At 31.0% G+C, this 19972-nt stretch overlaps 3 protein-coding genes across 12 annotated transcripts; 2 read left to right on the forward strand and 1 right to left on the reverse strand.

The window, feature by feature from the left end:
* Positions 1-49: 49 nt before the first annotated feature.
* On the reverse strand, positions 50-3593 carry LOC110996318 (peroxiredoxin-6). 3 transcript variants are annotated; one of them, XM_022263928.2, is made up of 6 exons: positions 3575-3593; positions 2582-2705; positions 2255-2430; positions 1745-1946; positions 1291-1363; positions 50-286 (listed from the first exon to the last, which is right to left on the reverse strand). In XM_022263928.2, the coding sequence occupies exons 2-6, from the start codon at positions 2662-2664 to the stop codon at positions 155-157; spliced, it is 666 nt and encodes a 221-aa protein (XP_022119620.2). In that variant the 5' UTR covers positions 2665-2705; positions 3575-3593; the 3' UTR covers positions 50-154. The 3 variants fall into 3 exon arrangements, with proteins under 3 accessions (XP_022119620.2, XP_022119619.2, XP_022119618.2); XM_022263927.2 differs by lacking the exon at positions 3575-3593 and adding an exon at positions 2830-2999; XM_022263926.2 differs by lacking the exon at positions 3575-3593 and adding an exon at positions 2788-2999.
* LOC110996319 (cdc42 homolog) lies at positions 3361-8057 on the forward strand. Of its 2 annotated transcripts, none has more exons than XM_022263929.2 (5): positions 3361-3476; positions 4959-5233; positions 5445-5554; positions 5653-5850; positions 6100-8057. In XM_022263929.2, exons 2-5 carry the CDS (start codon positions 5056-5058, stop codon positions 6187-6189), a joined length of 576 nt encoding a protein of 191 aa, XP_022119621.1. In that variant the 5' UTR covers positions 3361-3476; positions 4959-5055; the 3' UTR covers positions 6190-8057. The 2 variants fall into 2 exon arrangements, with proteins under 2 accessions (XP_022119621.1, XP_022119622.1); XM_022263930.2 differs by having other exon boundaries at positions 3367-3514.
* Positions 8058-10905: 2848 nt separating this feature from the next.
* LOC110996327 lies at positions 10906-19791 on the forward strand. 7 transcript variants are annotated; one of them, XM_022263940.2, is made up of 18 exons: positions 10906-11047; positions 11157-11237; positions 11967-12084; positions 12340-12416; positions 12810-12967; positions 13397-13469; positions 13765-13891; positions 14742-14824; positions 15103-15192; positions 15311-15448; positions 15833-15879; positions 15973-16050; positions 16296-16472; positions 16640-16706; positions 16825-16862; positions 17668-17858; positions 18536-18743; positions 19296-19791. In XM_022263940.2, exons 1-18 carry the CDS (start codon positions 11020-11022, stop codon positions 19362-19364), a joined length of 1848 nt encoding a protein of 615 aa, XP_022119632.2. In that variant the 5' UTR covers positions 10906-11019; the 3' UTR covers positions 19365-19791. The 7 variants fall into 7 exon arrangements, with proteins under 7 accessions (XP_022119632.2, XP_022119633.2, XP_022119634.2 ...); XM_022263941.2 differs by having other exon boundaries at positions 18539-18743; XM_022263942.2 differs by having other exon boundaries at positions 15314-15448.
* Positions 19792-19972: the final 181 nt, after the last annotated feature.

Here is a 19972-nt window from a genome sequence, read left to right on the forward strand (position 1 = left end):
TTAATTTTGACTCTCGTAACATTTTTTATACCAAAATGAAAACAATGTATATTGAATTTATTTTTATTACTAAAATAAAATTGCTTATCATTATAATTTTCATTGATTTACAGGAACCTTAAAGTTCAATTAATCATAAATTAAAAAAAAATTGTTAAATTTTTGGACATGGCGTCTTGCGCAGATATTGTTTTCCGGATGGAACTTGCACAACCTTTACTTGAGGGAAAGATTTCTTCAGTTCGTCGTCTGATACCGTTGGGAGCACCATACAATCATCACCCATCTGTCAGAGCAAATTTTATTTAAATGAGGTTTCGAATCTTCGCTAATGAGATCGTAGTTGGTATGAAGTCAAGTGTTACCTTATTTCAATGGGGAATGTTCATAATTTTATGTTTTGTGTGAAGTTTATTTGGTTTGATGGAGAATTCGTGTAAATGTTAGATCTAGGAGGGCGAAGGCTTCTTTTTATAGGATTTTTTTGCGGACAGAAATCTTAAGGGTCATTACACACTGGCACAGAGGTGAGGCCGTATTGACTTCTATCTTTACATTAATATATGTACAAATTTATTCGCTTGTCTGGAGGAGCGCGTTATTAGGGTGCGGTGAAGCATTTTCTAGCTCCTCAGTTTCTAATAATAGCTCAATCATGTTAAGATCAATATATATCATTGTATACTGCTGAGCTGCACTATTCACTAATGTAGAAAAGGTGAACTGGTTACAGCCTTTTGATTATAGGGCGCTCTAAGACAATGACGCAACGCGCCGCTTCGACTCTACGCCAAAGTGAGTTAGTCTATAGCGACCGCGATCCAAACGTATGCGATTTCGATAAAATTCTTTCAATTTCCATCGCAACATTGGGATCGCGTTATAAAAATTTTAATATATATAAAAATTGATATATAAATAGCATTATTTATACACAATGTACAAGTCTAAAAATATCATCGTCAATATCAATAGAATGCAGACCGTCAGACACTTATGCGAATGATGATATAGCTAAACAAAATATGTACACAGTAGTATCAGTATGAGTATCAAATTATAATGAATCAACTAATTTTATATGAACTTTGATAAAGCATAGTTTACAGAATGCTATTCAATTTCTAAATCACTAAACCAAATAGATATTGATTCTGTTTAGCTATTTTTTAATATAAATTTATTTACCAGAGAAAACAAACATTGCATTTAAAGAAAAGAGCAAGCTCACCTATACTTAAATTTTAAGTATTAAGTGTTGTGTTATACTTAATGTATTCTATTACTCACCTTCCAGTCAACGGGGGTGGCTACTCGATGCTTGTCAGTCAGTTGCAACGAGTCTATCACACGAAGTATTTCACTGTAAATTTAAAAATCATTATTAACTGTAATTTTTACCAATATTATTAAGAAAACTTTAGAAACCTTTACTTTTATCCTTGTGATGTTGTGTAAAGGAACAAAAGCAGGTTAAGTTAGTAAGCTTAAACGAAACTAATGCAATTAATATTTAGCTTATATAATTATTTAGCTTTATAATCAAACTCTATATTCACATCATATATTTTGTTTGTTATAAATTGAGTTGAGTTTTGTTTGTGATATTTTAGACATAGCTTTAGATATTGTGGAAATTCCACAATAACACAACATCAACTTTATTTAATGTCCTAAACAAACAGCCTTACTCGACTTTGAAAAATACAGTTAAAAATGTTGAATAAACAAATTAAAACCTTACTCAAAATTTCTTCCAGTGGAAGCAGGATACAGAATAGACAGTCTGTATTTCTTACGCGGATCTATGATGAATACAGCTCTGGCACTTAAGGGCATTCCTTTGGAATCCATCTCATCCTTATCTAACATGTTCAATGTTTTGGCAATTATGCGATCCTCATCTTCAATAATTGGATATGGAAATGATTCGTCTAGTGTGCAGCCTGAAAACAGCAATGACTACAAACTTTTGTTGAAAATCTTAAGTTAATGACAAAGTTATTCACACAGTTAAGCCATCACATTATGGTATCTCAACAACTCTCTAACTCTCCAACAAATATAAGGAGGCATAGTAGTTAATGACATTGAAATGTTTACTCAGGTTACACAATATCTTGAATTACCATGACTGACCAGATTGTTTTTATTTGCATTAATGTTATATTCAACCAAAAATATGTTGGCTTATGAGAATTACTTTATTTATGATTTCAATATTCTGATGTAATAGATATTTGGTATTTCATACCCGCATAACTTCTGATGTCCCTGCACCACAAGAAATGTGAAGTAAGAGAATCACAAGATATTCCAATGACTTTTACATTGCGCTTTTTAAACTCTGGCATTAACTTGACAACACGAGCCAGCTCTGTTGTGCAAACAGGGGTAAAGTCCGAAGGATGAGAAAACAGGATAGCCCATCTTAAAACAGAAAATACTTTTTAAATCAGTAATTTAAATACCTTTAGAAATAGAACCTATTTAGAAAAAGTAATATGGTACCATGTGACTAAAGAGTTGATCAATAAATACATAGGTATATATATATTTCTATTTTATACTGTGAACTTACGATTGTCCTATCCATTCGTGGAAATCAATCTTTCCTGCCGTGGTATTCGCTGTGAAGTTTGGAAATTCGTCCCCTAAATACATTTTTATTGTTGTTGTTGTAAAATTTAGTAGGTATGGGAACTCTAAAAGAATAAGTCAAAGATTTCTTAGTAATTTACCAAAACTAGAATTTTAAATAATAGCAATGATACCAAGACGTTTTACGTTTCCTTCAGAATTCATTTGTTTAAAAAACAAATAGCGTACAAAAATCGCAAAAAGTTTAAACTGTTTTTCTAGGTATCTATTGTGTAACCACTTTAATTTTGTAACAAAACAAAACAAAAATTTTGCTGTTTTTCTGGCTATGAAATGTGTTTCCACTTCCAGTTTCTAGTTTCCACTTTCCACATGAACTTTTATACCACAGATTAAAGTATAAACACAGAATTGTATTGATTAGGGTTAGCTGAAAGCAAAGTATCTATGAAGTCGGTCAATTTATCACAATTTTAAAAGTATAAACCTATAAACAGTTAACGAACTACAAAGATTCTTTGATCTTACATAATAAAATAAAATTTAGTATTAAGAAAGATGTGTGTAGGTGATTTTTCTACAATATTGAATGTAAGCAATATGAAAGCACTCTGATTTAAATTAAAATTACTTTATAAAATCGTTCCTAAGGTTTAGCAATACTGTAGATGTTAACAACATTTTCTAGTTATTCTATGTTATTTCAATATAATATAGGTGAGTCACATTGCTTTTTCATTATTATATGGTCACCCCACAACTCCCAAGTCCCAAGCCGACAGCTGTCAAAAGTATTGCCCACTGCCCAGGGGCTTAATTATTTGATTCACTGTTTGTACCTTGTCTCAATACTTTCTTAAAATTACGAATTGAAGGTATGTTATAAATTGTTTTATATTAGTGACTTATGAAGGTAAGTGTTTTGCTGAATGTACAATATATTCTTCATAATAAAAGAAATTCTAGTTACAACCTGCACCTCCAAAGTTGATGATCCGACACTTCACAAAATGGACGTCTACATATGTGACGTGATTATGTAAAAATGTTTTATTAATGTAGGAGAATGTACAAGTTAAAACTAAATTGGCTACTATTGACTAATTTAAGACAGCTTGCTTTTTTAGCCTTATAAATTTGATAAACCCAATAGGACATATATAGCATGTACTGTAGAAACGAAAAGGAAAACGCATCCTTTTCTGCTATGGCGTATTTATCTGAGTTAGGGAGGAAACTTGCGGGAAGACTAAGATAATTAAAAAATACATGCTTTCAGAATATTTGAAATCTAAGGTCAATGCTCTCTTCAAAACATTAACACATGCTGGTATTAGTTACTGTTAACTATATGCATCTAGTCTACACTCATTTATAGCTATGCAACTATTTAATTGAATATATATACATAATACTGCTCATTTCAAATTTAAAGTATCACAATTTGTATTTTCACTAATTGTCTTTGGTGCTGCATCAGAAATTACGCATTTTACCCACCTAACTTCTTAGGTAACTGTGTGAGCTTGACATATTTAAGAATATTTAAACAAACGGTAATTTGCTCCCTTTGTTAATCATTCAAAATGACAAACACACGGCTTATCACTTATTGATGTAGAGCTCACATGTTTTAAATATTTGTTGGTCTATTTCTTTAAAAGTATGTAGTTTATAATAATTATACATTTTTATTTATCACAACAACAAAATATGTGAGATCAAAATTTTAAATTAATTAATTTCCTAAACGTAAATTAAAGTTATACTAGTTATTAAAAATTGATTAATACAATTTAGATGAAACTGTTATGGTATTAGAACTTTAGCTTATTTATCAATGTGTAATTTGCTGGAAATTATGAATCTACTAAAATGCAATAAGTAAAATTTGCCATTTTGAAGGATTTAAATAGAAATATATTAAAATTTTTCTATCAGTTTATGAAATATAATAAAAGGTTTTTAAGAAATGTATATGTGCATTATTGCACATAAAACATATTTAGTGTTATAAGCATCCTAGTATCAAAAACCTAAAATTTTTAACTCACTCTTGCCTTTTTTATTAATTGAAAAGGTTAACATCTAATTTGATTATTATATATCGACACATTTATCATATAGTATGGTGGCCACAATATAAGACTTGATTCTTATTTTGATCATGTAAAAAATAATAATAATTGTATCTGAATGTTTATCCTCCTTCAGAAGTATTATAGGACTTATTATATTATATTCATCAGTTATTGTTATCTTATATATTTAGTATTATTAAGTACTCTAAATTAATTAATTTTGGGAAGGTTTAATTTATGTTTTCTTCTATAAAAATCTTTAACATTTTTTTTAAGATAATCTCATCCTGAAAAAAGGGGGCTATGAGAAACAACATCAGCGGATAAGCAAATTTTACAATTTGTTGCAAACACGACAAGAAAAGGAACTAAAATGCAAACTATTAAGTGTGTTGTGGTTGGAGATGGAGCAGTGGGAAAGACTTGCTTGCTAATCAGCTACACAACAAATAAATTCCCATCAGAATATGTGCCAACAGTATTTGATAATTATGCAGTCACTGTCATGATTGGGGGAGAGCCATACACCCTTGGTCTGTTTGATACTGCAGGTGTGTAAATATGACTCATCTCTTAATTTTCAAATCGAAGTTATAGTCCTTCCAGAGTAAACAACAATGTTCAAAGCTAAGTCAAAAATATTAAACTGGCAGTCTATAAATTTAATATGCTCGTATAGTTTGTAAATATGAGTTTAAGTGTGGAAAATGTGTCCACCAACCATACCATAGTTTGTAAAAAATATTGTCTGTTACTTTTCAGGACAGGAAGATTACGATAGGCTTAGACCTCTAAGTTACCCACAAACAGACGTTTTCCTTGTTTGCTTCAGTGTAGTGAGTCCAAGTTCTTTTGAAAATGTTAAAGAAAAGGTAACAAATATTTTTTACCTCATGATTATGTTTTTATTTCATATTACATATTAATTTATACACTTAATGGCTGTTACATTATTAAAAACCTTTTTTAGTGGGTACCTGAAATAACTCATCATCAGCAAAAGACACCATTCCTTTTGGTGGGTACACAGATAGATTTACGAGATGATCCAGGAACCATGGAAAAATTGGCCAAAATCAAACAAAAGCCAGTGTCGTTAGAACAAGGAGAGAAACTTGCAAAGGAACTTAAGGCAGTGAAATATGTAGAATGCTCAGCTTTGACACAGGTATTTATATACATTAAACAGCTTATGAAATAGAATGTTATTGTGAAGTAGACAAACACAGTGGATCTATGCTAGCCTTAACAACATTATAATATAACATTCCAGTTATTTTCTTATTGTAGTTTAGCTTTGATAAATATACACTTAACTATAAAGGTATGTGATCATGAAAACCCATTTATTTAAATTTCTACCCCTATAGTTAAGCATTTAGTATATTGACTAAAGTGCATCTTCTTTTCATTCCAGAAAGGATTGAAGAATGTGTTTGATGAAGCCATTTTGGCTGCACTGGAGCCTCCAGAACCTGTAAAAAGAAGGAAATGTGTCATGCTGTAAGATTAACCAGCTTTCCCTTGTCTCATGCGCTTTTTCTGATTCAGTGTGCGAGGCTTTTTATTACTGTAATATTTGACTTTTAAAAGCTCATTAACAAATATGATATAATAGAAATACATGTTTAAATAGGATACATGTGTCAATATTACAGTATATAGGGTAGCAAATAATCTTGAGATTGGCTGCCATACAATTTGAAAGTTTTCCAATTTGACAATTTTATACCACTTACATTGCTCTTATGTAAACTAGTTTTAAGCAATTGTATTAGAACCATTTTGTTTGAAGTTATCCACCATATAATTTAATGGTTCAAATTTGATGGTATTTTAAAATAATTATTTATATTTCTATCACATTTTAAACAATTTTTTAAAAGACTTTTTAGATACTATTTTGATTACTTGACATTTTATGAGAGGCTGAGTATTCTGTATAATATAAACAAAGTTAATACTTAATAATTGTTTTAAAATTTTTTGATAAACAAACTAAGGAAATTATTGGTCTCTATGAAAAGTATGTTATTTTAACTTTATTATGTACATTGAATTAACATATTATCTATTTAAATCATATGAATTCTTTACTTCTGTATCATTTAAAATAGTATTTTAGTATCTCATGATATAAAAAGTTAAACCATTATATTATAATGACCATTGATTGCATTTCAATTTACAATTTATTTATATCAAAGCATTTTAATTATTATATAGTATTGATTTTTAATAATGATGGATTGGAAATAATTGAACTTCTCAGTCTCTCTAGTAATAACTTCATACATTTATTTATGGCATTGATTGAATTTTGATTTAATTATAAATAAGTGGTTAAACTGTTGAACAACTTATTTTATTACCCTTATAAGTTTCGGGTATGATAGATGCAACTAAGAAGCATTTTTTACTAATTGCTTACTGCTTAGAATATGATATCTGTTAAATTTTGTAGGGACAGGTTCAAGAAAATGTATTATCTTTGTGATAAAGGGAATGAAAGTTTTTATTGCGCTATTAAATCAATAACTCTTGGTATGGGCTTAGGTATAGATAATAACTAAGGAAAAAATAACTGTTACTATAAATGCAGTCAAATAGACTGAATTCAATAATTTCATTCCATGTTACTATTTAATTTATTATTATTGATACATGTAAGATTTTGAAATACCTTTACATTTGGATAATTCTACTGTTCAAAATTTTTGAATTTAGGTTTACCACTGCCATTTTCTCTAAACGCACATGTCTTAAGTGCCAAATCTCTAGTTTTATAGGTCTAAAGCTAGCCCCACCAGTTTTTTTTTTAATTTATCTAAGCCTAATCTATAACTTTAAAGCGCAGATTAACGCAAGACCAAAGTACCACAAACCTACCTAACCCAACCTACCTGTAGCGCTGTACCGCCTAATGCTTAAGTTGAAATAATTAGGAAAAGCTTGGTATCACTTATCTGTATGTCAGATAAGTTTGTGACACCTCACAACTAATTTAATTTTGATGACGTTCGCAATTTTCAAATATCATATTACATAGCAGTATATTATAGTATGGTTAAGGTAAGCATAAAAGAATGATATAGCATCACATTAATATTTTTATTTCACACATAAATCCAGGTGTACCGAAATTTTCATTTTACCATTTATTTTATTTTAAAGAAGCATCTTATAAAATATACTAAAGAAAAGTTAGCCTCGTGAATAATTGATATAATATATGACTTGCATACAATGCGTGAAAACATTTTTTTTTCTTATCTTTGTATTATCTGTCTGGTTTTATTAATGACTAGTTCAATTAAGAAATTTACAGTAAGAATAAGAATTAAGTTGAATTATATTAATAAATTTGAAACAGTATTTAATTATATTATTTCTTTATGATGAACTGTCTGTTTAGTCTTGTTTATACATAATTATTTTTAAAACAAACATTTATTCATTGATGTGAACATAATTTTGTTCAGTTATTATATTCTAATGTGAGAATTTGACATTTATTCGATTTTTAACTCTTAATATATTATTTTCCTTTGTGTCAGTAACTTAAGGATTAAGTGTATATTATTGTATTAAAATATATTAAATACAATCTGTCTTTTATTAATACTATTTTGTCAAGAGAGTATAGAAAATTTTCAGATTTCGATTACCCAAATAAATCCTTTACACCATTATCTACATTAAATGGGTAAGAATTATGTCTCTTCAGTATTTAGTCAGAATAAAATGAATCTAACGTGAGAAATTTATTGGTCAATGATATATTAAGTCTTTTGTTGAAGCCTGTAGGCATACTCAACAACAAAGCTATGATAAGCTGTGATTAGCATATCTTAATGTAGCCCCATCTCGTGGCACTATTTACAATTGGTTTAACTTTAAGCGTGGACGTAGCACGGTAGCAACTAGCTAACTCAATCTAGATCCACGTGTGGGACATCCTTAACAGCGACTACGATGATAACATCAGTGCTGTGCGATTCATGACGCATTTTCATTTGCTAAACTTTTTCCATGTTACCTAAGTATATATACATGACTTCATAATTTTATGGGTGGGTGTGTGTGTCAACATCTAAGGAATATTGTCTATTTATTGAAAATAGTTTTTTTTTACATTAGACATTAAAATGGCCTGCAATCTACATAAATCATGGGTGATTAATCTGAATTAATCAATTGAAAAAGGATTATATGCAATACTCATTAGTTGGATCTACTAATTTACAATATATTTCTAAACTAATCTGCAGCCGAAAATAGGGGAGGGGAAGAGATATCTGCTTTGTCTGTCAGTATATTCTTGAAAATCTTCTACACCACTTTGCTCAGGGTATCTTCATGGTAATAAGAAAGTCATACCTTCATTTAAAGTAGGTTGAGGAGGAGTTATAATTCGCCATTCAGAATAGGTACATAAATCTAAAACAAACATTGACAATTCAGCTGCGGACATGCTGTACAGAACTGATGCACTTATAAATATAGTATATAATAAGTAGCAAACATGATTAATGATCTTCATATAACTCAGTTACCTTTATGCCCCCAAATAAAGTATCCTATTATTGCAACTATGACATAAAGTATCACAGAAGACTTAGCTTGTTATGAATTTTACTGTGAATCATTGTTGAAACAAACCAAGTGGTAGAAGAGAAGACATTTAAATAGTAAATTTTTCTGCTTTCAGTGCAGGATGCAATCTTGTTACTGAATGCTTATTTCTTTTGATACATTTGGGTGTAGCTGGTACTTTGATTTTAGATCATTTCATACATAAATACATACAAGTTTTAAGTTATTAAATCATCTTTGATCTCTTAACATAAAACTATAAGTCTTACAATAAGTATTTTACAATCTTTAATAAATATATATTCCATGCATAAATTGCTTTTTGTTACTGTGGACTAACCACATTAAAGCATATTTGTTGGTTAAACTATGAAGAAAAATTGATCTAACATTGATCCTGACCTAATTATAAATTTGTAAGATGACAGAAGATATGAATCAATTGTCAAAATACGGCTTATGAATTTTTAGAATAAATAAATATAACAAAATATAATCTCAAGACATTTAAATAATATTAGCAAATATATTTAACTAAATTGTATTAGGAAAGTCAATTACAAATATATTGATTGAATGCATGATGTAGATTGTAGTTGATTTTAACTGTTGTACTGATACATAGACAAAGACCAACATTACCCAGGTGAAAATGAAAGTACAGTATATTCAATTTCTAATAATTTAACTTCAAAAGATTTTATTCAAAAACTACATAATAATTCTCACATAAAAATTTTCAATGATATTAAATAAACCTCAGATCTAAAAATATTGATTAACTTTTGATTCAAAGTAACTTATGATTATTGCATTGGTGCCAGCAGTAAATTATTAAATGTATGTAATGTTAAATGTATAAATAATATTTTCATTTATGGTTTGGGATTTTGATTCTAATGTCTTTCTAGCATTATAATTAAACCTTAACACTGGAACTAGGAAGTAAATATAGTATCCATATCTCCTATATCATTTCACAGTGCATTTTGATTATTTCAGCTAAACATTGTATTTTGTTAGTTGTGTTTTTTGTTTCTGTTAGTGATTTGGTACAGCGAGATATGATTAATAAGCATTATTTTCCTCGTTGCTGACCGATAGGCGTAACTATTTAATTTTTCAGGGGTAAAGCATCATTGATCATTCTTCCAAAATTTATGACACTGAGTTGTGACAGTAAAATTCTATTAGCATGAATTCAGAGCTAAATATATACAGTAATGTCAATTGTCATGTCCTGAGCCACAGACTGGCTGTATGTGATGTGTGGTTGTTATCAACAGGATTATCTTTTGGAAAAAAAGTCACGAATTACACAAAAAACAGTTTAAAAAAAACATGACAAAAAATCTGTAGTGTGTGAGCTTTATGAATAAAATTCATTTTGCAATTAGTTACCGCAGGCAGAATCGTGGTTGCTTGCTCGCAATAGATAACGTACAGTATCGTTAAAAAAGGCTCCATCTGTGTATTCTGTAAGAATTCTTCTCAACGCGACATCTTAGCGTTGGCGATTGATTTATATTTAACAAGTACCAGCCAGTACTGATATTAAAATTTAGAAGTTGCCCTCATTTGTCAATAAAAAAATCAAATTGTTGTTTTTTGACATATTTGACGGGATGGTTTTTTAGTGCTTTTTAATCAACATAATTTTTATATTTTACTATTAAAAGGCACTTTCTTTTCGAATTGTTAAGAAAGCGGTCAAGTTGTGTGATGAAAATTTCAAGTTAACATGGGCGACGGATTAAAAATAACAAAAGGTAAAAAATTGAATTAACAAAATGTGATATTTAACAGATTTTTTCACTGCCGTACCCTGGTATTCCGAACCTTTTTAGTTTTTCTGTATTAATTAGTAAATTTTTATAGATAAGCGTCATAGAAGTTCTAGTAGTCTTGCAGGAGGAAATATTGAAGGGACACGTTCCGAACGAAAATTGGATATAAGGGGTGAGCCACCATCAGCTATTAGTCAATAAAAAAAGGGCAATACATAGAGAAACAAAATACTAAGATAATATTTTAAGCGAAGCTAAAACTTTCTTCATAGAGTTATAAGGAATGTAATTTTTAAACAAATTAACACGCACTACTAAAAAGAGTTTTTTTTATATTTTCCTTGATCCTTGACTTATTTCGGGTCACGACCAACTAGTTTATACGCTATATTTACGCTTTGGTTGTTAAAATTCTGGTGTAATCAGATTTGGCGTTTGCAACTATTAGTACAAGCAAGGAGCCAAACCCAAAGGGAGCCTCGGCCTTCGGAACTAGGGAACGGCACCCTTGCCGATCGCGTGTTGCCATAATATGCGCCTTCTAATCGGGCAATGAGAGGTTGATTCTCTCAAATTAACCGGAGTATTCGAAATCAAGTTTTCCTGACTCTCTAACTTCCTCTCCTTTTTACAAATTTTTCTTTTGGCTACTAAACTTTCTCGTGTTCGGAATTTCCACAGCTTCTTTGATCTCAGACTGCAAAGTAACTGTTACAAATCAAACGAGCAATTTATATATCCTACCTGACGTTAATGATATTTTTTCTGCAAGGAGGTTTATCTGCGTTCTGTGTCATAGAGCTGCAAAGCAACTTCGACGCATTGAAAATACCAATCGCTTGGTTATTAAGTCATTTAATTAGGTTGCGTAGTTTTCTAATAAGACCTAATATTTTAATAGCATCAATACCGGAGGTAGACGATCAATTCGCATTAGCCGAAGCGAGGTGCGATGATTTAAAAGAAAAAATTGATACAGTCAAAGGTCTTAAAAGAAGACGAAAACTTAAAAAACGGAGGTATACAATGAAATATATATTAATAATTACTTAAATAATGAGCATTTTAAACCTATTAAAATAGTCATAGAAGGATATTTTCAAGACGAGTGTATAATGTACATCAAGGCTTCCATGCATGCAAACGTAATTTAGCGATTACCTTGTTGTAAATATTTAATTTAATCTAGACATATCTCAGCTTTATTTTTTTTATTCATCTACGACTCTGTTATTTTCCGGGAACGTAACACTAACATTTGTATTTTTATTTAGTATGACACGCGTAAGTGATCAGACAGTTGCTGGTGAAAATATTCCGTTTATAAGTGTTCGGACTCAACCAAAAAAGAGTAAGGATAAACTTTTACTTATTTCAAGTATTTTCATCATCTTAATGTATAATTTCCAGTACAGTTGGTGTTCATTTTTAAACAACGTTTACATATCTAGTTGTAGATTACTGTATGAATACTATTATAAATCGAACGTTTAGTTTTCACAACCCTGCAGCGCTTATCATCACTTCCTAGCGAACACATTTATATGATCTCACCTAGATGATTATTAATCTGCTTAAACTCAATGGACCACTAGGTATTTAAAGATGGAAAAAAGTTTGGTATCATTTTAAAGAGGCTAATCAGCTACTTGGACAAAATATGTTCAATTTGATGATGTTTAATACTTTTATAATGTATATTAACATACAATGTGAAACAGTGTATACACAATTAACAATATAGTTTTGATGGTTACAGAGGTGTCCCCGCAGGCGGCTAGGTTGAGAAGACTGGAATTGCCGGCTAATCCAACCCGAGGCTATTTAGATCCAGCTATGGTCGAGCAGCACGAAATGGTTGGACAGGTGCGGGGTTACAACCAGATGTTTCGTCAACCACAGGTAATATTAATTTATAATAGAAATGACGGCTATATTTAAAAACACCTTAGGTGAGCTAATGGTATTATTACCTCTATCCTCTCAAGCTTAGTAATGGCGCCTTTTTTAACGTCACATAATTATTATACTACTTAGTACTTATCACTCTATCTTTAAATAGCTGATGGTATATCAATTATAACAAGTGTAGCAGCGCAAAGGGATTTTTAATAAATGAGGATATAATTTAACTTGTGTATTGATTACATCTCAATGAAGTAAGCTCTATGTACGACATTGTTCACTATTAAAGAGAACCTGAAGTATAAAAATATTACTATGAATGTTTTTATAGATGACAAATATTTATATATTTATTGTATTTTAATATATGTATATGTATTTATTTCATTAATGTTCTCTTATTTTTTGTTTTTTCCTTTTAAGCAGCGTGCACAAGTAAGTTCAGCGCGAAAATCTCCGAAAGTAAGACCGATGTCCCGGGGTCATCCTGAAGGAGATGGTGAGTTTAAATATATTGTGCAAACTTATGCCATCTTTTTTATATCACTAACCAAGATTCCACAAAAATGAGTTTATATCGCTGTTAAACCATTTGCACTAAACAGATTTTTCGTATTCTTCTTCTTTTTATTTCCCGTGTATACTTTTTCGTAATACCCTGAACTGACTGAGTTTTACGTGGATTCCAGCTATCGATTAGAAGCGAACAACCTATCCGATTGTATATAGTGCAAATACTCATTAAAAAAAAATAAAAAAAAAGTAGAGAAATTATATTATGATTTCATTCGTAGCTGTATATGAGATTGATTCATCGACGGACAAATGTGAGCCTCAAGAGGTGGCCTGCGGTGATGATGAAGTGATTCAGGATATCTCTGACCATAATGACAGTCAGCACTACTACGATAATTTTCCTGGGTAATCATTGTGAACCCTAAGTGGTTTATTTATTTGTAATCTTTAGGCGTGTGAAATGTAAATATAAAAAGTGCGTGCATACAAGGTAAACATGTCAGAAGTGAAACTTCTTTGTAAATTAATTATTACTAAGTTAAAAGCCCAATAGATGTACCATGTACCGGTATATGATCACTCCATGTATTTGTATATCTGTTACTGTTTACACACTGTATACGTGCTAATGATAATTATTTAATTAAAAAAATGCGTCTACTGCACAAGACGTTATGCGACAGAGTTTCCATATAAAGTTCTAATATATAACTACTGAACCGTGTGAATAGCGTGTATTTTTTCTTGACCTCCCTTTCGCACTCAATCGGTCTCTATCGCTCTCTCCCTTTTCTTCAACAAAAACGCTGCACATCTTCGTGACGATCCGAAAAAATGTTACCCTCATGGAAAAAAGAGTTTCACTTCAAATATAAATACTCATACGGTGAAGGAAAGCACTGCGGGGAAATGATTATCTATTTGCTTGAAAATTCCTGTCTCATTGAAATGATCAATGAGACAGGAATGGTCCATGCTGAGACACAGATCCCATAACTACATTACCAGTAATAAAGTACATTATTTCATTACAAAACAAAGTGTGTAAATAATAAAATAAAACTAGGTTAAAATGCCGCCTGAGAAGATCTGAAATGTCAATTCGTGAAATGTCAAAATATTTGCCTGACGCGCAGCTTTTACGCAGGTCACCTAACACATGACGATTGACCTAACACATGATTATTTTGTATGATTTGTTTACTTCGAGTTATTTTTGTCAAAGAAACACATTTGTATGAATATATATTTCTAGGAATATAACTGTCAAGAAGAAAAAAGGCGAAATTAAAAAAGGCTATGGTTCTCGTCGACGTAATAAGGATCCAGTTATCAATCGTAAGATATAAACGGAAAAAATTTCATCATTTCAAAGTTTACATTTTAGAATATTATTAGAATAACCATGTATTAGATGATGTCATAAATATTAATAGTAGATTAATGAATACATTTTTATTCGACCTATACATATTAGACTTTCACAAATCGCGCTACGGTAGGTGAAGAGTTAGTATTGAAACTTGTTCGAGGTCTTCATTCTTCAATACAGTTAATTATATTTAAAAAAAATAAAGTAAATTTGTCCCAAGTCCTTAACTGTTTCTTTTTTTTAGAAATTCCTTGGTCTTACGGTCAGGATTACTCTCAGGACGCCAAAGTATCACCGCGAAATCGCCGACAAGCGTCAATTCAGCAAAGCACAGGTCATTTTGTCAAAATATAAATACTATATTTATTTTTAGGGGATTTTCTCATGCTTAATTAAGTACATGAAACTGTGGCGCAAATCATCAACTTAGTTTTTATCAATATCTGTTTTAATAGGTACAGGGGTGAGTAAAGAAGAGGAGAGACCTGTTGTTGAACTATTTAACAAAAGCCGTGGAAGCACCTCGCCAGAGTCGTGGCAACGTCATCCGTTTCAAAAACCTGTAACGCCAGACTATGAGAAAAAGAGAGGTTACTCGAAATTGCTTATGTAGATGATATAATATGTGCAGTGTTGGCCTAGTGGCTTCAGCGTGCGACTCTCATCCCTGAGGTCGTAGGTTCGATCCCGGCTGTGCACCAATGGACTTTATTTTTATGAGCCCATTTTTTTGCACGAACTGTGAAGGAAAACATTGTGAGGAAACCGGCATGTCTTAGACCCCAAACTGACGACATTGTTTGATTGAAAAATGATCATGAAATAGATTCAGAAATCTGAGGCCTAGAATTAAAGAGGTTCTGGCGCCACTGTTTTTTTTATATATGATATGATATTTTTATATATGATACAATGTAGTAATCAAAATTTGAATCATAATTATTTGTAAAATATGAACTATAAATTATTTACAGCTCGTGGAGACGGTAATGATGAAGCCGGGAGAAAATCTCCAGATAGAGTAAGTTATTTCTAAAAATAATTTCATAAATAATAATTTATATTTGTTTTGTACAAAGGCAAAAGCAATGATCGAATTATTTTTATTATTTAGCGAAATCTGCCTGAGCAGCAATCTGAAGATAACAGAACTGAAGATGGGAAAACTGAAAATATAGAAAAAAAGAAAAAGGTTAATTTAAATATTATAAGGCAATGTGTATCTTGCGCAATTATAAAATGACGTATAATCTTGAAACGAATAGGTCAAAAATATAATCAATTTAAAAAATCTCTTTAGTTTCCGTGCATGTCCCAAATTAGTAATATAATAATGAAGTAGTGACAATTTTTTGTGTTAGTTAAATTTTCTTTGCCGTTTGTGGCCGGGCCGTCATTTCTTCAATCTTTTGAACCTATTATGGAACAATTTTTTAGATTGTCCATCGCCGTGTTAATTACCGCGGTCACCACTATGAAATGCCGACGGTTGCATCTCAGATGAAGCAAGCTGGTATGCGGTGCTACTATGAGCAGCGATGTACCTCAAATATACCATTTATTGTCAGCAAGAGCACCGCACCTTCACATAACATTGGCGTTAATATTCAGCAGGTATTACATTCGACTTCCATCTCACCGATTTCACTGGCATTGGCTTGTATACATACATATATATATGTTATTCATATAGACATATTAATATGTATTTCATACAAAATAGGACAGGAAATTTTGATATTAACTTAATAGCCGTCTTTATATGAAAAATATACTTTAAGGTCTTGAATGGTATGAAAATTCAACAGCCGGTCTCCGGAATTCCCTTTACTATGGCTCATCATATGGGTGAGTATATTTTCAATTTTCTTGGCTGTTGGAAATATTTTTCAGTAGCTTTTTATTTTAAAGGCATTAATTACCTTTGTGTATATAAATGAAATACATCTTCTTATTGTTTTAACAGGATTGGGCTACTTAGCATCAACTGCACCCAGAAGCACAGTGAGTATACTTAACTTCTTTATATATAATTTTCGATACGAAATACTATTATTCAAAGGTCAACTAAATACATTAAAAGAGAATTTTCATGTGCTACAAACATAACTATATGAATAAAATCGCCTTTAAAATTCGACTCCATCCGCCATCTACGTGAATAAATTACCTAAACTTAAAAGAACAATCCATGAAAAAGGTCAATGATAATCCAAACGATCATTACTACTCTTTGCCTGTCCCAGAAAAACCCATAATCTAGAAAATTTACGATCTGCTTTCTCGTTTCCAACTTTGTTAATAATTTGTTCAGTCACTACTAGGGATTTTTTTATAAATTTATGAGAACACGTTCTGACTGGTGCAAACAAACACTGCTTTTATTAAAAAATGTATTGTTGATGTGAAACATCTATATCCGCACGTTAACACGAGCACGATTTCTGGCGTGGCGACGCATGCCGTGGCGACGCATCGCCACGCTATATGATGGTATATACATACAATCGATATGCAGTAGTAAATTTTTGTATTTAATGAAAATAAATGTTTGTTCAATAAATAGTCATCGTAATCTGGAAAACAAAATCGTAATATTTTATTTTATCATTATGACATATTTAGTTTCTATCACAATTTGTTCTTTTCTGCATATTACTTCACAGAATAATTTCGATGTTTCACATCTGCCAGGCGTCCCGTGACGGCTCACATTTTTTTTATGATTAAACGAACAATCTATTTTTTAGCAAAGCCAACCTTGAAGCTTGACGGTTTTGTGAAAAAGTAATTTGTTTTTTTCTCAAAGGTTCTATCATTGGATAACCGGGAGATGAATGCTATTCGAGTTGGAAGGCGTTTAGTCCGGTTACCTTCATATAAAAGGATGGTTATGCCATACAATCGTCTCTTGCACATGTACAGTGAAGGGGATGGTATGGTACCACGATTTCTGCGTGCAATGAGTCGACCCAACTACATATATACGTCAATGTATAAGTAAGTAAGTTAAAACTATTAGATGTCATACATACTACACATAAAATGTGGTGTATATGGAACATATACTATTTCGTATTAAATCGAATAAAACTTGATGTCTCAATATAAAAATTTTCTTCCTTTTGAATACTGAGTACTAATATGAGAGATTTATTTTATTTTTGTTAACGATGATACATTTTGCAGAAATTAGCTTTGCAGAACCAATAATTGGGCATAGATGGCTCTCTGTTAGGGTAGATGACCCATGAAAATACCAACAAGGATAGAATAATTAGTGTAGGGTACACGATTTATTGAATAGCGTTATAGTTTTTAGAGGATAATACAAATAAATAAATAATATCATTTGAAAAGCCTTTGATTTCCTTTTACAGTAATTAAAAAATATATAAAACATAGCAGCATAGTATCATGGTAATTAAGTTTTAGTATTCGATTTTCTACTCCACTTATTATGCTGTAATAAAAAACTATAATTTTTCAAAATCGTAGACGAAAATAGAGTACATATTCATATTGACCATGAGAATACGCTATCGAATAGGTTTTGCACGGGTATTAGATGCATTTATTTAAATTTTGTAATTAAAATAACACTTTAAAGATGTGTAAGAATGGTATATTTAATTTTTGTTCATATTTGTTTTCAAAGTAACATTCTCATGTTTAAGCAGTCTATCGAGGAACAGAGATGACGCAACATCTAAGGGACATAGCGAGAGTCACGAGGCCAAGCAAAGTTTGGCAATATACGCCAAATTGTACAGAGAGTATGAAAGAATATGCAAAAGTCTCGAAGAAAAGAATGATGCGGACCTAGACAGCCGTAAACAACAGCTGATGAGGGAACTCACTGCGCGCGCTGAACAGATTGGGAAGGTTTGTCTTAGCTTGTCTTGGATTATTTACAAGTTTTAAAAAACATATGTCATTTTGTATAGAATTCCGCTACAATTAGCGTGGTATTAGCTGCATGTTTCTGTATCATTGATATTCGGCTCATTGATATTTATTATATTCAATATCACCTTTTTTATATACCTACTAGACATCTCGGTGAACTTCATATCACCTAACTATATTTCTGTCAAGTTTCAATAAGCCGTAGTACAATGTTTTTTATCTATAATATATATATATATATATATAGTATAATATGTTAAATAATATATACAATATATTATGTTAAACGATATCCGCTGATCTTCCAAAAGTCATGAGCATAATGATCCATATCGGTCCAGCCATTCTCGAATATATATCAACAACAAATCAACAATATATATCAATTTGTTAGAAAGCTGGCCATATCGTACGAGGTCCCGTTGATAAACGTGGTTTTTTACATACAAAGTTTGCTTTAAGTCTTCTTTCTGAAGATAAATTACAGTGACCTCACGTTGAATATTAAAATGCCTTTTCCATTTCAAGGTCGTGGACGAGCAGGAGAAACTAATGGACCCACTTCTAAAAGCATCTGCATCAAACGAAGGTCGATAGTGGAGAGTTGTATTTTTTTCTAAATTACAAGTAGCAACGACAGTTTTTAATTCTGCGCTTATAAAGAAAGCTTATCGACGGATTGTTAAGTGATGGGCTGATTGATCAGAACACCTTACATTTCATAGCAGCCATTCAAATTGACATATATTAATTGTAATAGGTGTAGCTAAGAAAATAACGGAAAGGGTATTCTTATATTGGTATCAAACTGTTTTGAAACAAGCGAAAGGAGAAATTATTGATATTTTTCTTTACAGACGTATGAAACAGTAACTAAAGAAATTTAGAAATCTAAAAATCTTTTAAAAATCCCACTTAAGCCATCTGCAATAGGTCCTCTTGATATTTTTGTTTTTATTAATGAAAACTGTGCAAGCTTTGTATAAGTTGTAAAATTTTAATCTAAATAAAGTACTTGTGTAATTTTGGTGTTTTTTTATATTTACCATATAATTTTGGGATATCTCAATATAAAGCTAAAAGTTACCTGGAGTTTAAATTTTTTTTTATCTAACAGAAGGCTAATGGAAATATAGCTAAAATAAATAGAAAGATTGGACTTGTGATCTGGAGATTTCGTTTAAAACCTAGTTGAGATTGTTACA

Source organism: Pieris rapae, chromosome Z (genome assembly GCF_905147795.1).
Source record: "Pieris rapae chromosome Z, ilPieRapa1.1, whole genome shotgun sequence".
NCBI lineage: Eukaryota > Metazoa > Arthropoda > Insecta > Lepidoptera > Pieridae > Pieris > Pieris rapae.

What these genes read in the sequence shown, in the direction of transcription:
- LOC110996327 (XM_022263940.2), top strand. Translation starts at nt 11,020, where the DNA reads ATGGGCGACGGATTAAAAATAACAAAAG. An exon ending in CGGATTAAAAATAACAAAAG is followed by an intron (nt 11,048 to 11,156) that starts GTAAAAAATTGA and finishes AAATTTTTATAG; the next exon opens with ATAAGCGTCATAGAAGTTCT. An exon ending in TTGGCGTTAATATTCAGCAG is followed by an intron (nt 16,473 to 16,639) that starts GTATTACATTCG and finishes ATATACTTTAAG; the next exon opens with GTCTTGAATGGTATGAAAAT.
- LOC110996319 (XM_022263929.2), top strand. Translation starts at nt 5,056, where the DNA reads ATGCAAACTATTAAGTGTGTTGTGGTTGGAGATGGAGCAGTGGGAAAG. An exon ending in TGGTCTGTTTGATACTGCAG is followed by an intron (nt 5,234 to 5,444) that starts GTGTGTAAATAT and finishes GTTACTTTTCAG; the next exon opens with GACAGGAAGATTACGATAGG. An exon ending in TTGAAAATGTTAAAGAAAAG is followed by an intron (nt 5,555 to 5,652) that starts GTAACAAATATT and finishes AACCTTTTTTAG; the next exon opens with TGGGTACCTGAAATAACTCA.
- LOC110996318 (XM_022263928.2), bottom strand. Translation starts at nt 2,664, where the DNA reads ATGTATTTAGGGGACGAATTTCCAAACTTCACAGCGAATACCACGGCA. An exon ending in CACGAATGGATAGGACAATC is followed by an intron (nt 2,431 to 2,581) that starts GTAAGTTCACAG and finishes TTCTGTTTTAAG; the next exon opens with ATGGGCTATCCTGTTTTCTC. An exon ending in TCCACTGGAAGAAATTTTGA is followed by an intron (nt 1,364 to 1,744) that starts GTAAGGTTTTAA and finishes TTAAATTTACAG; the next exon opens with TGAAATACTTCGTGTGATAG.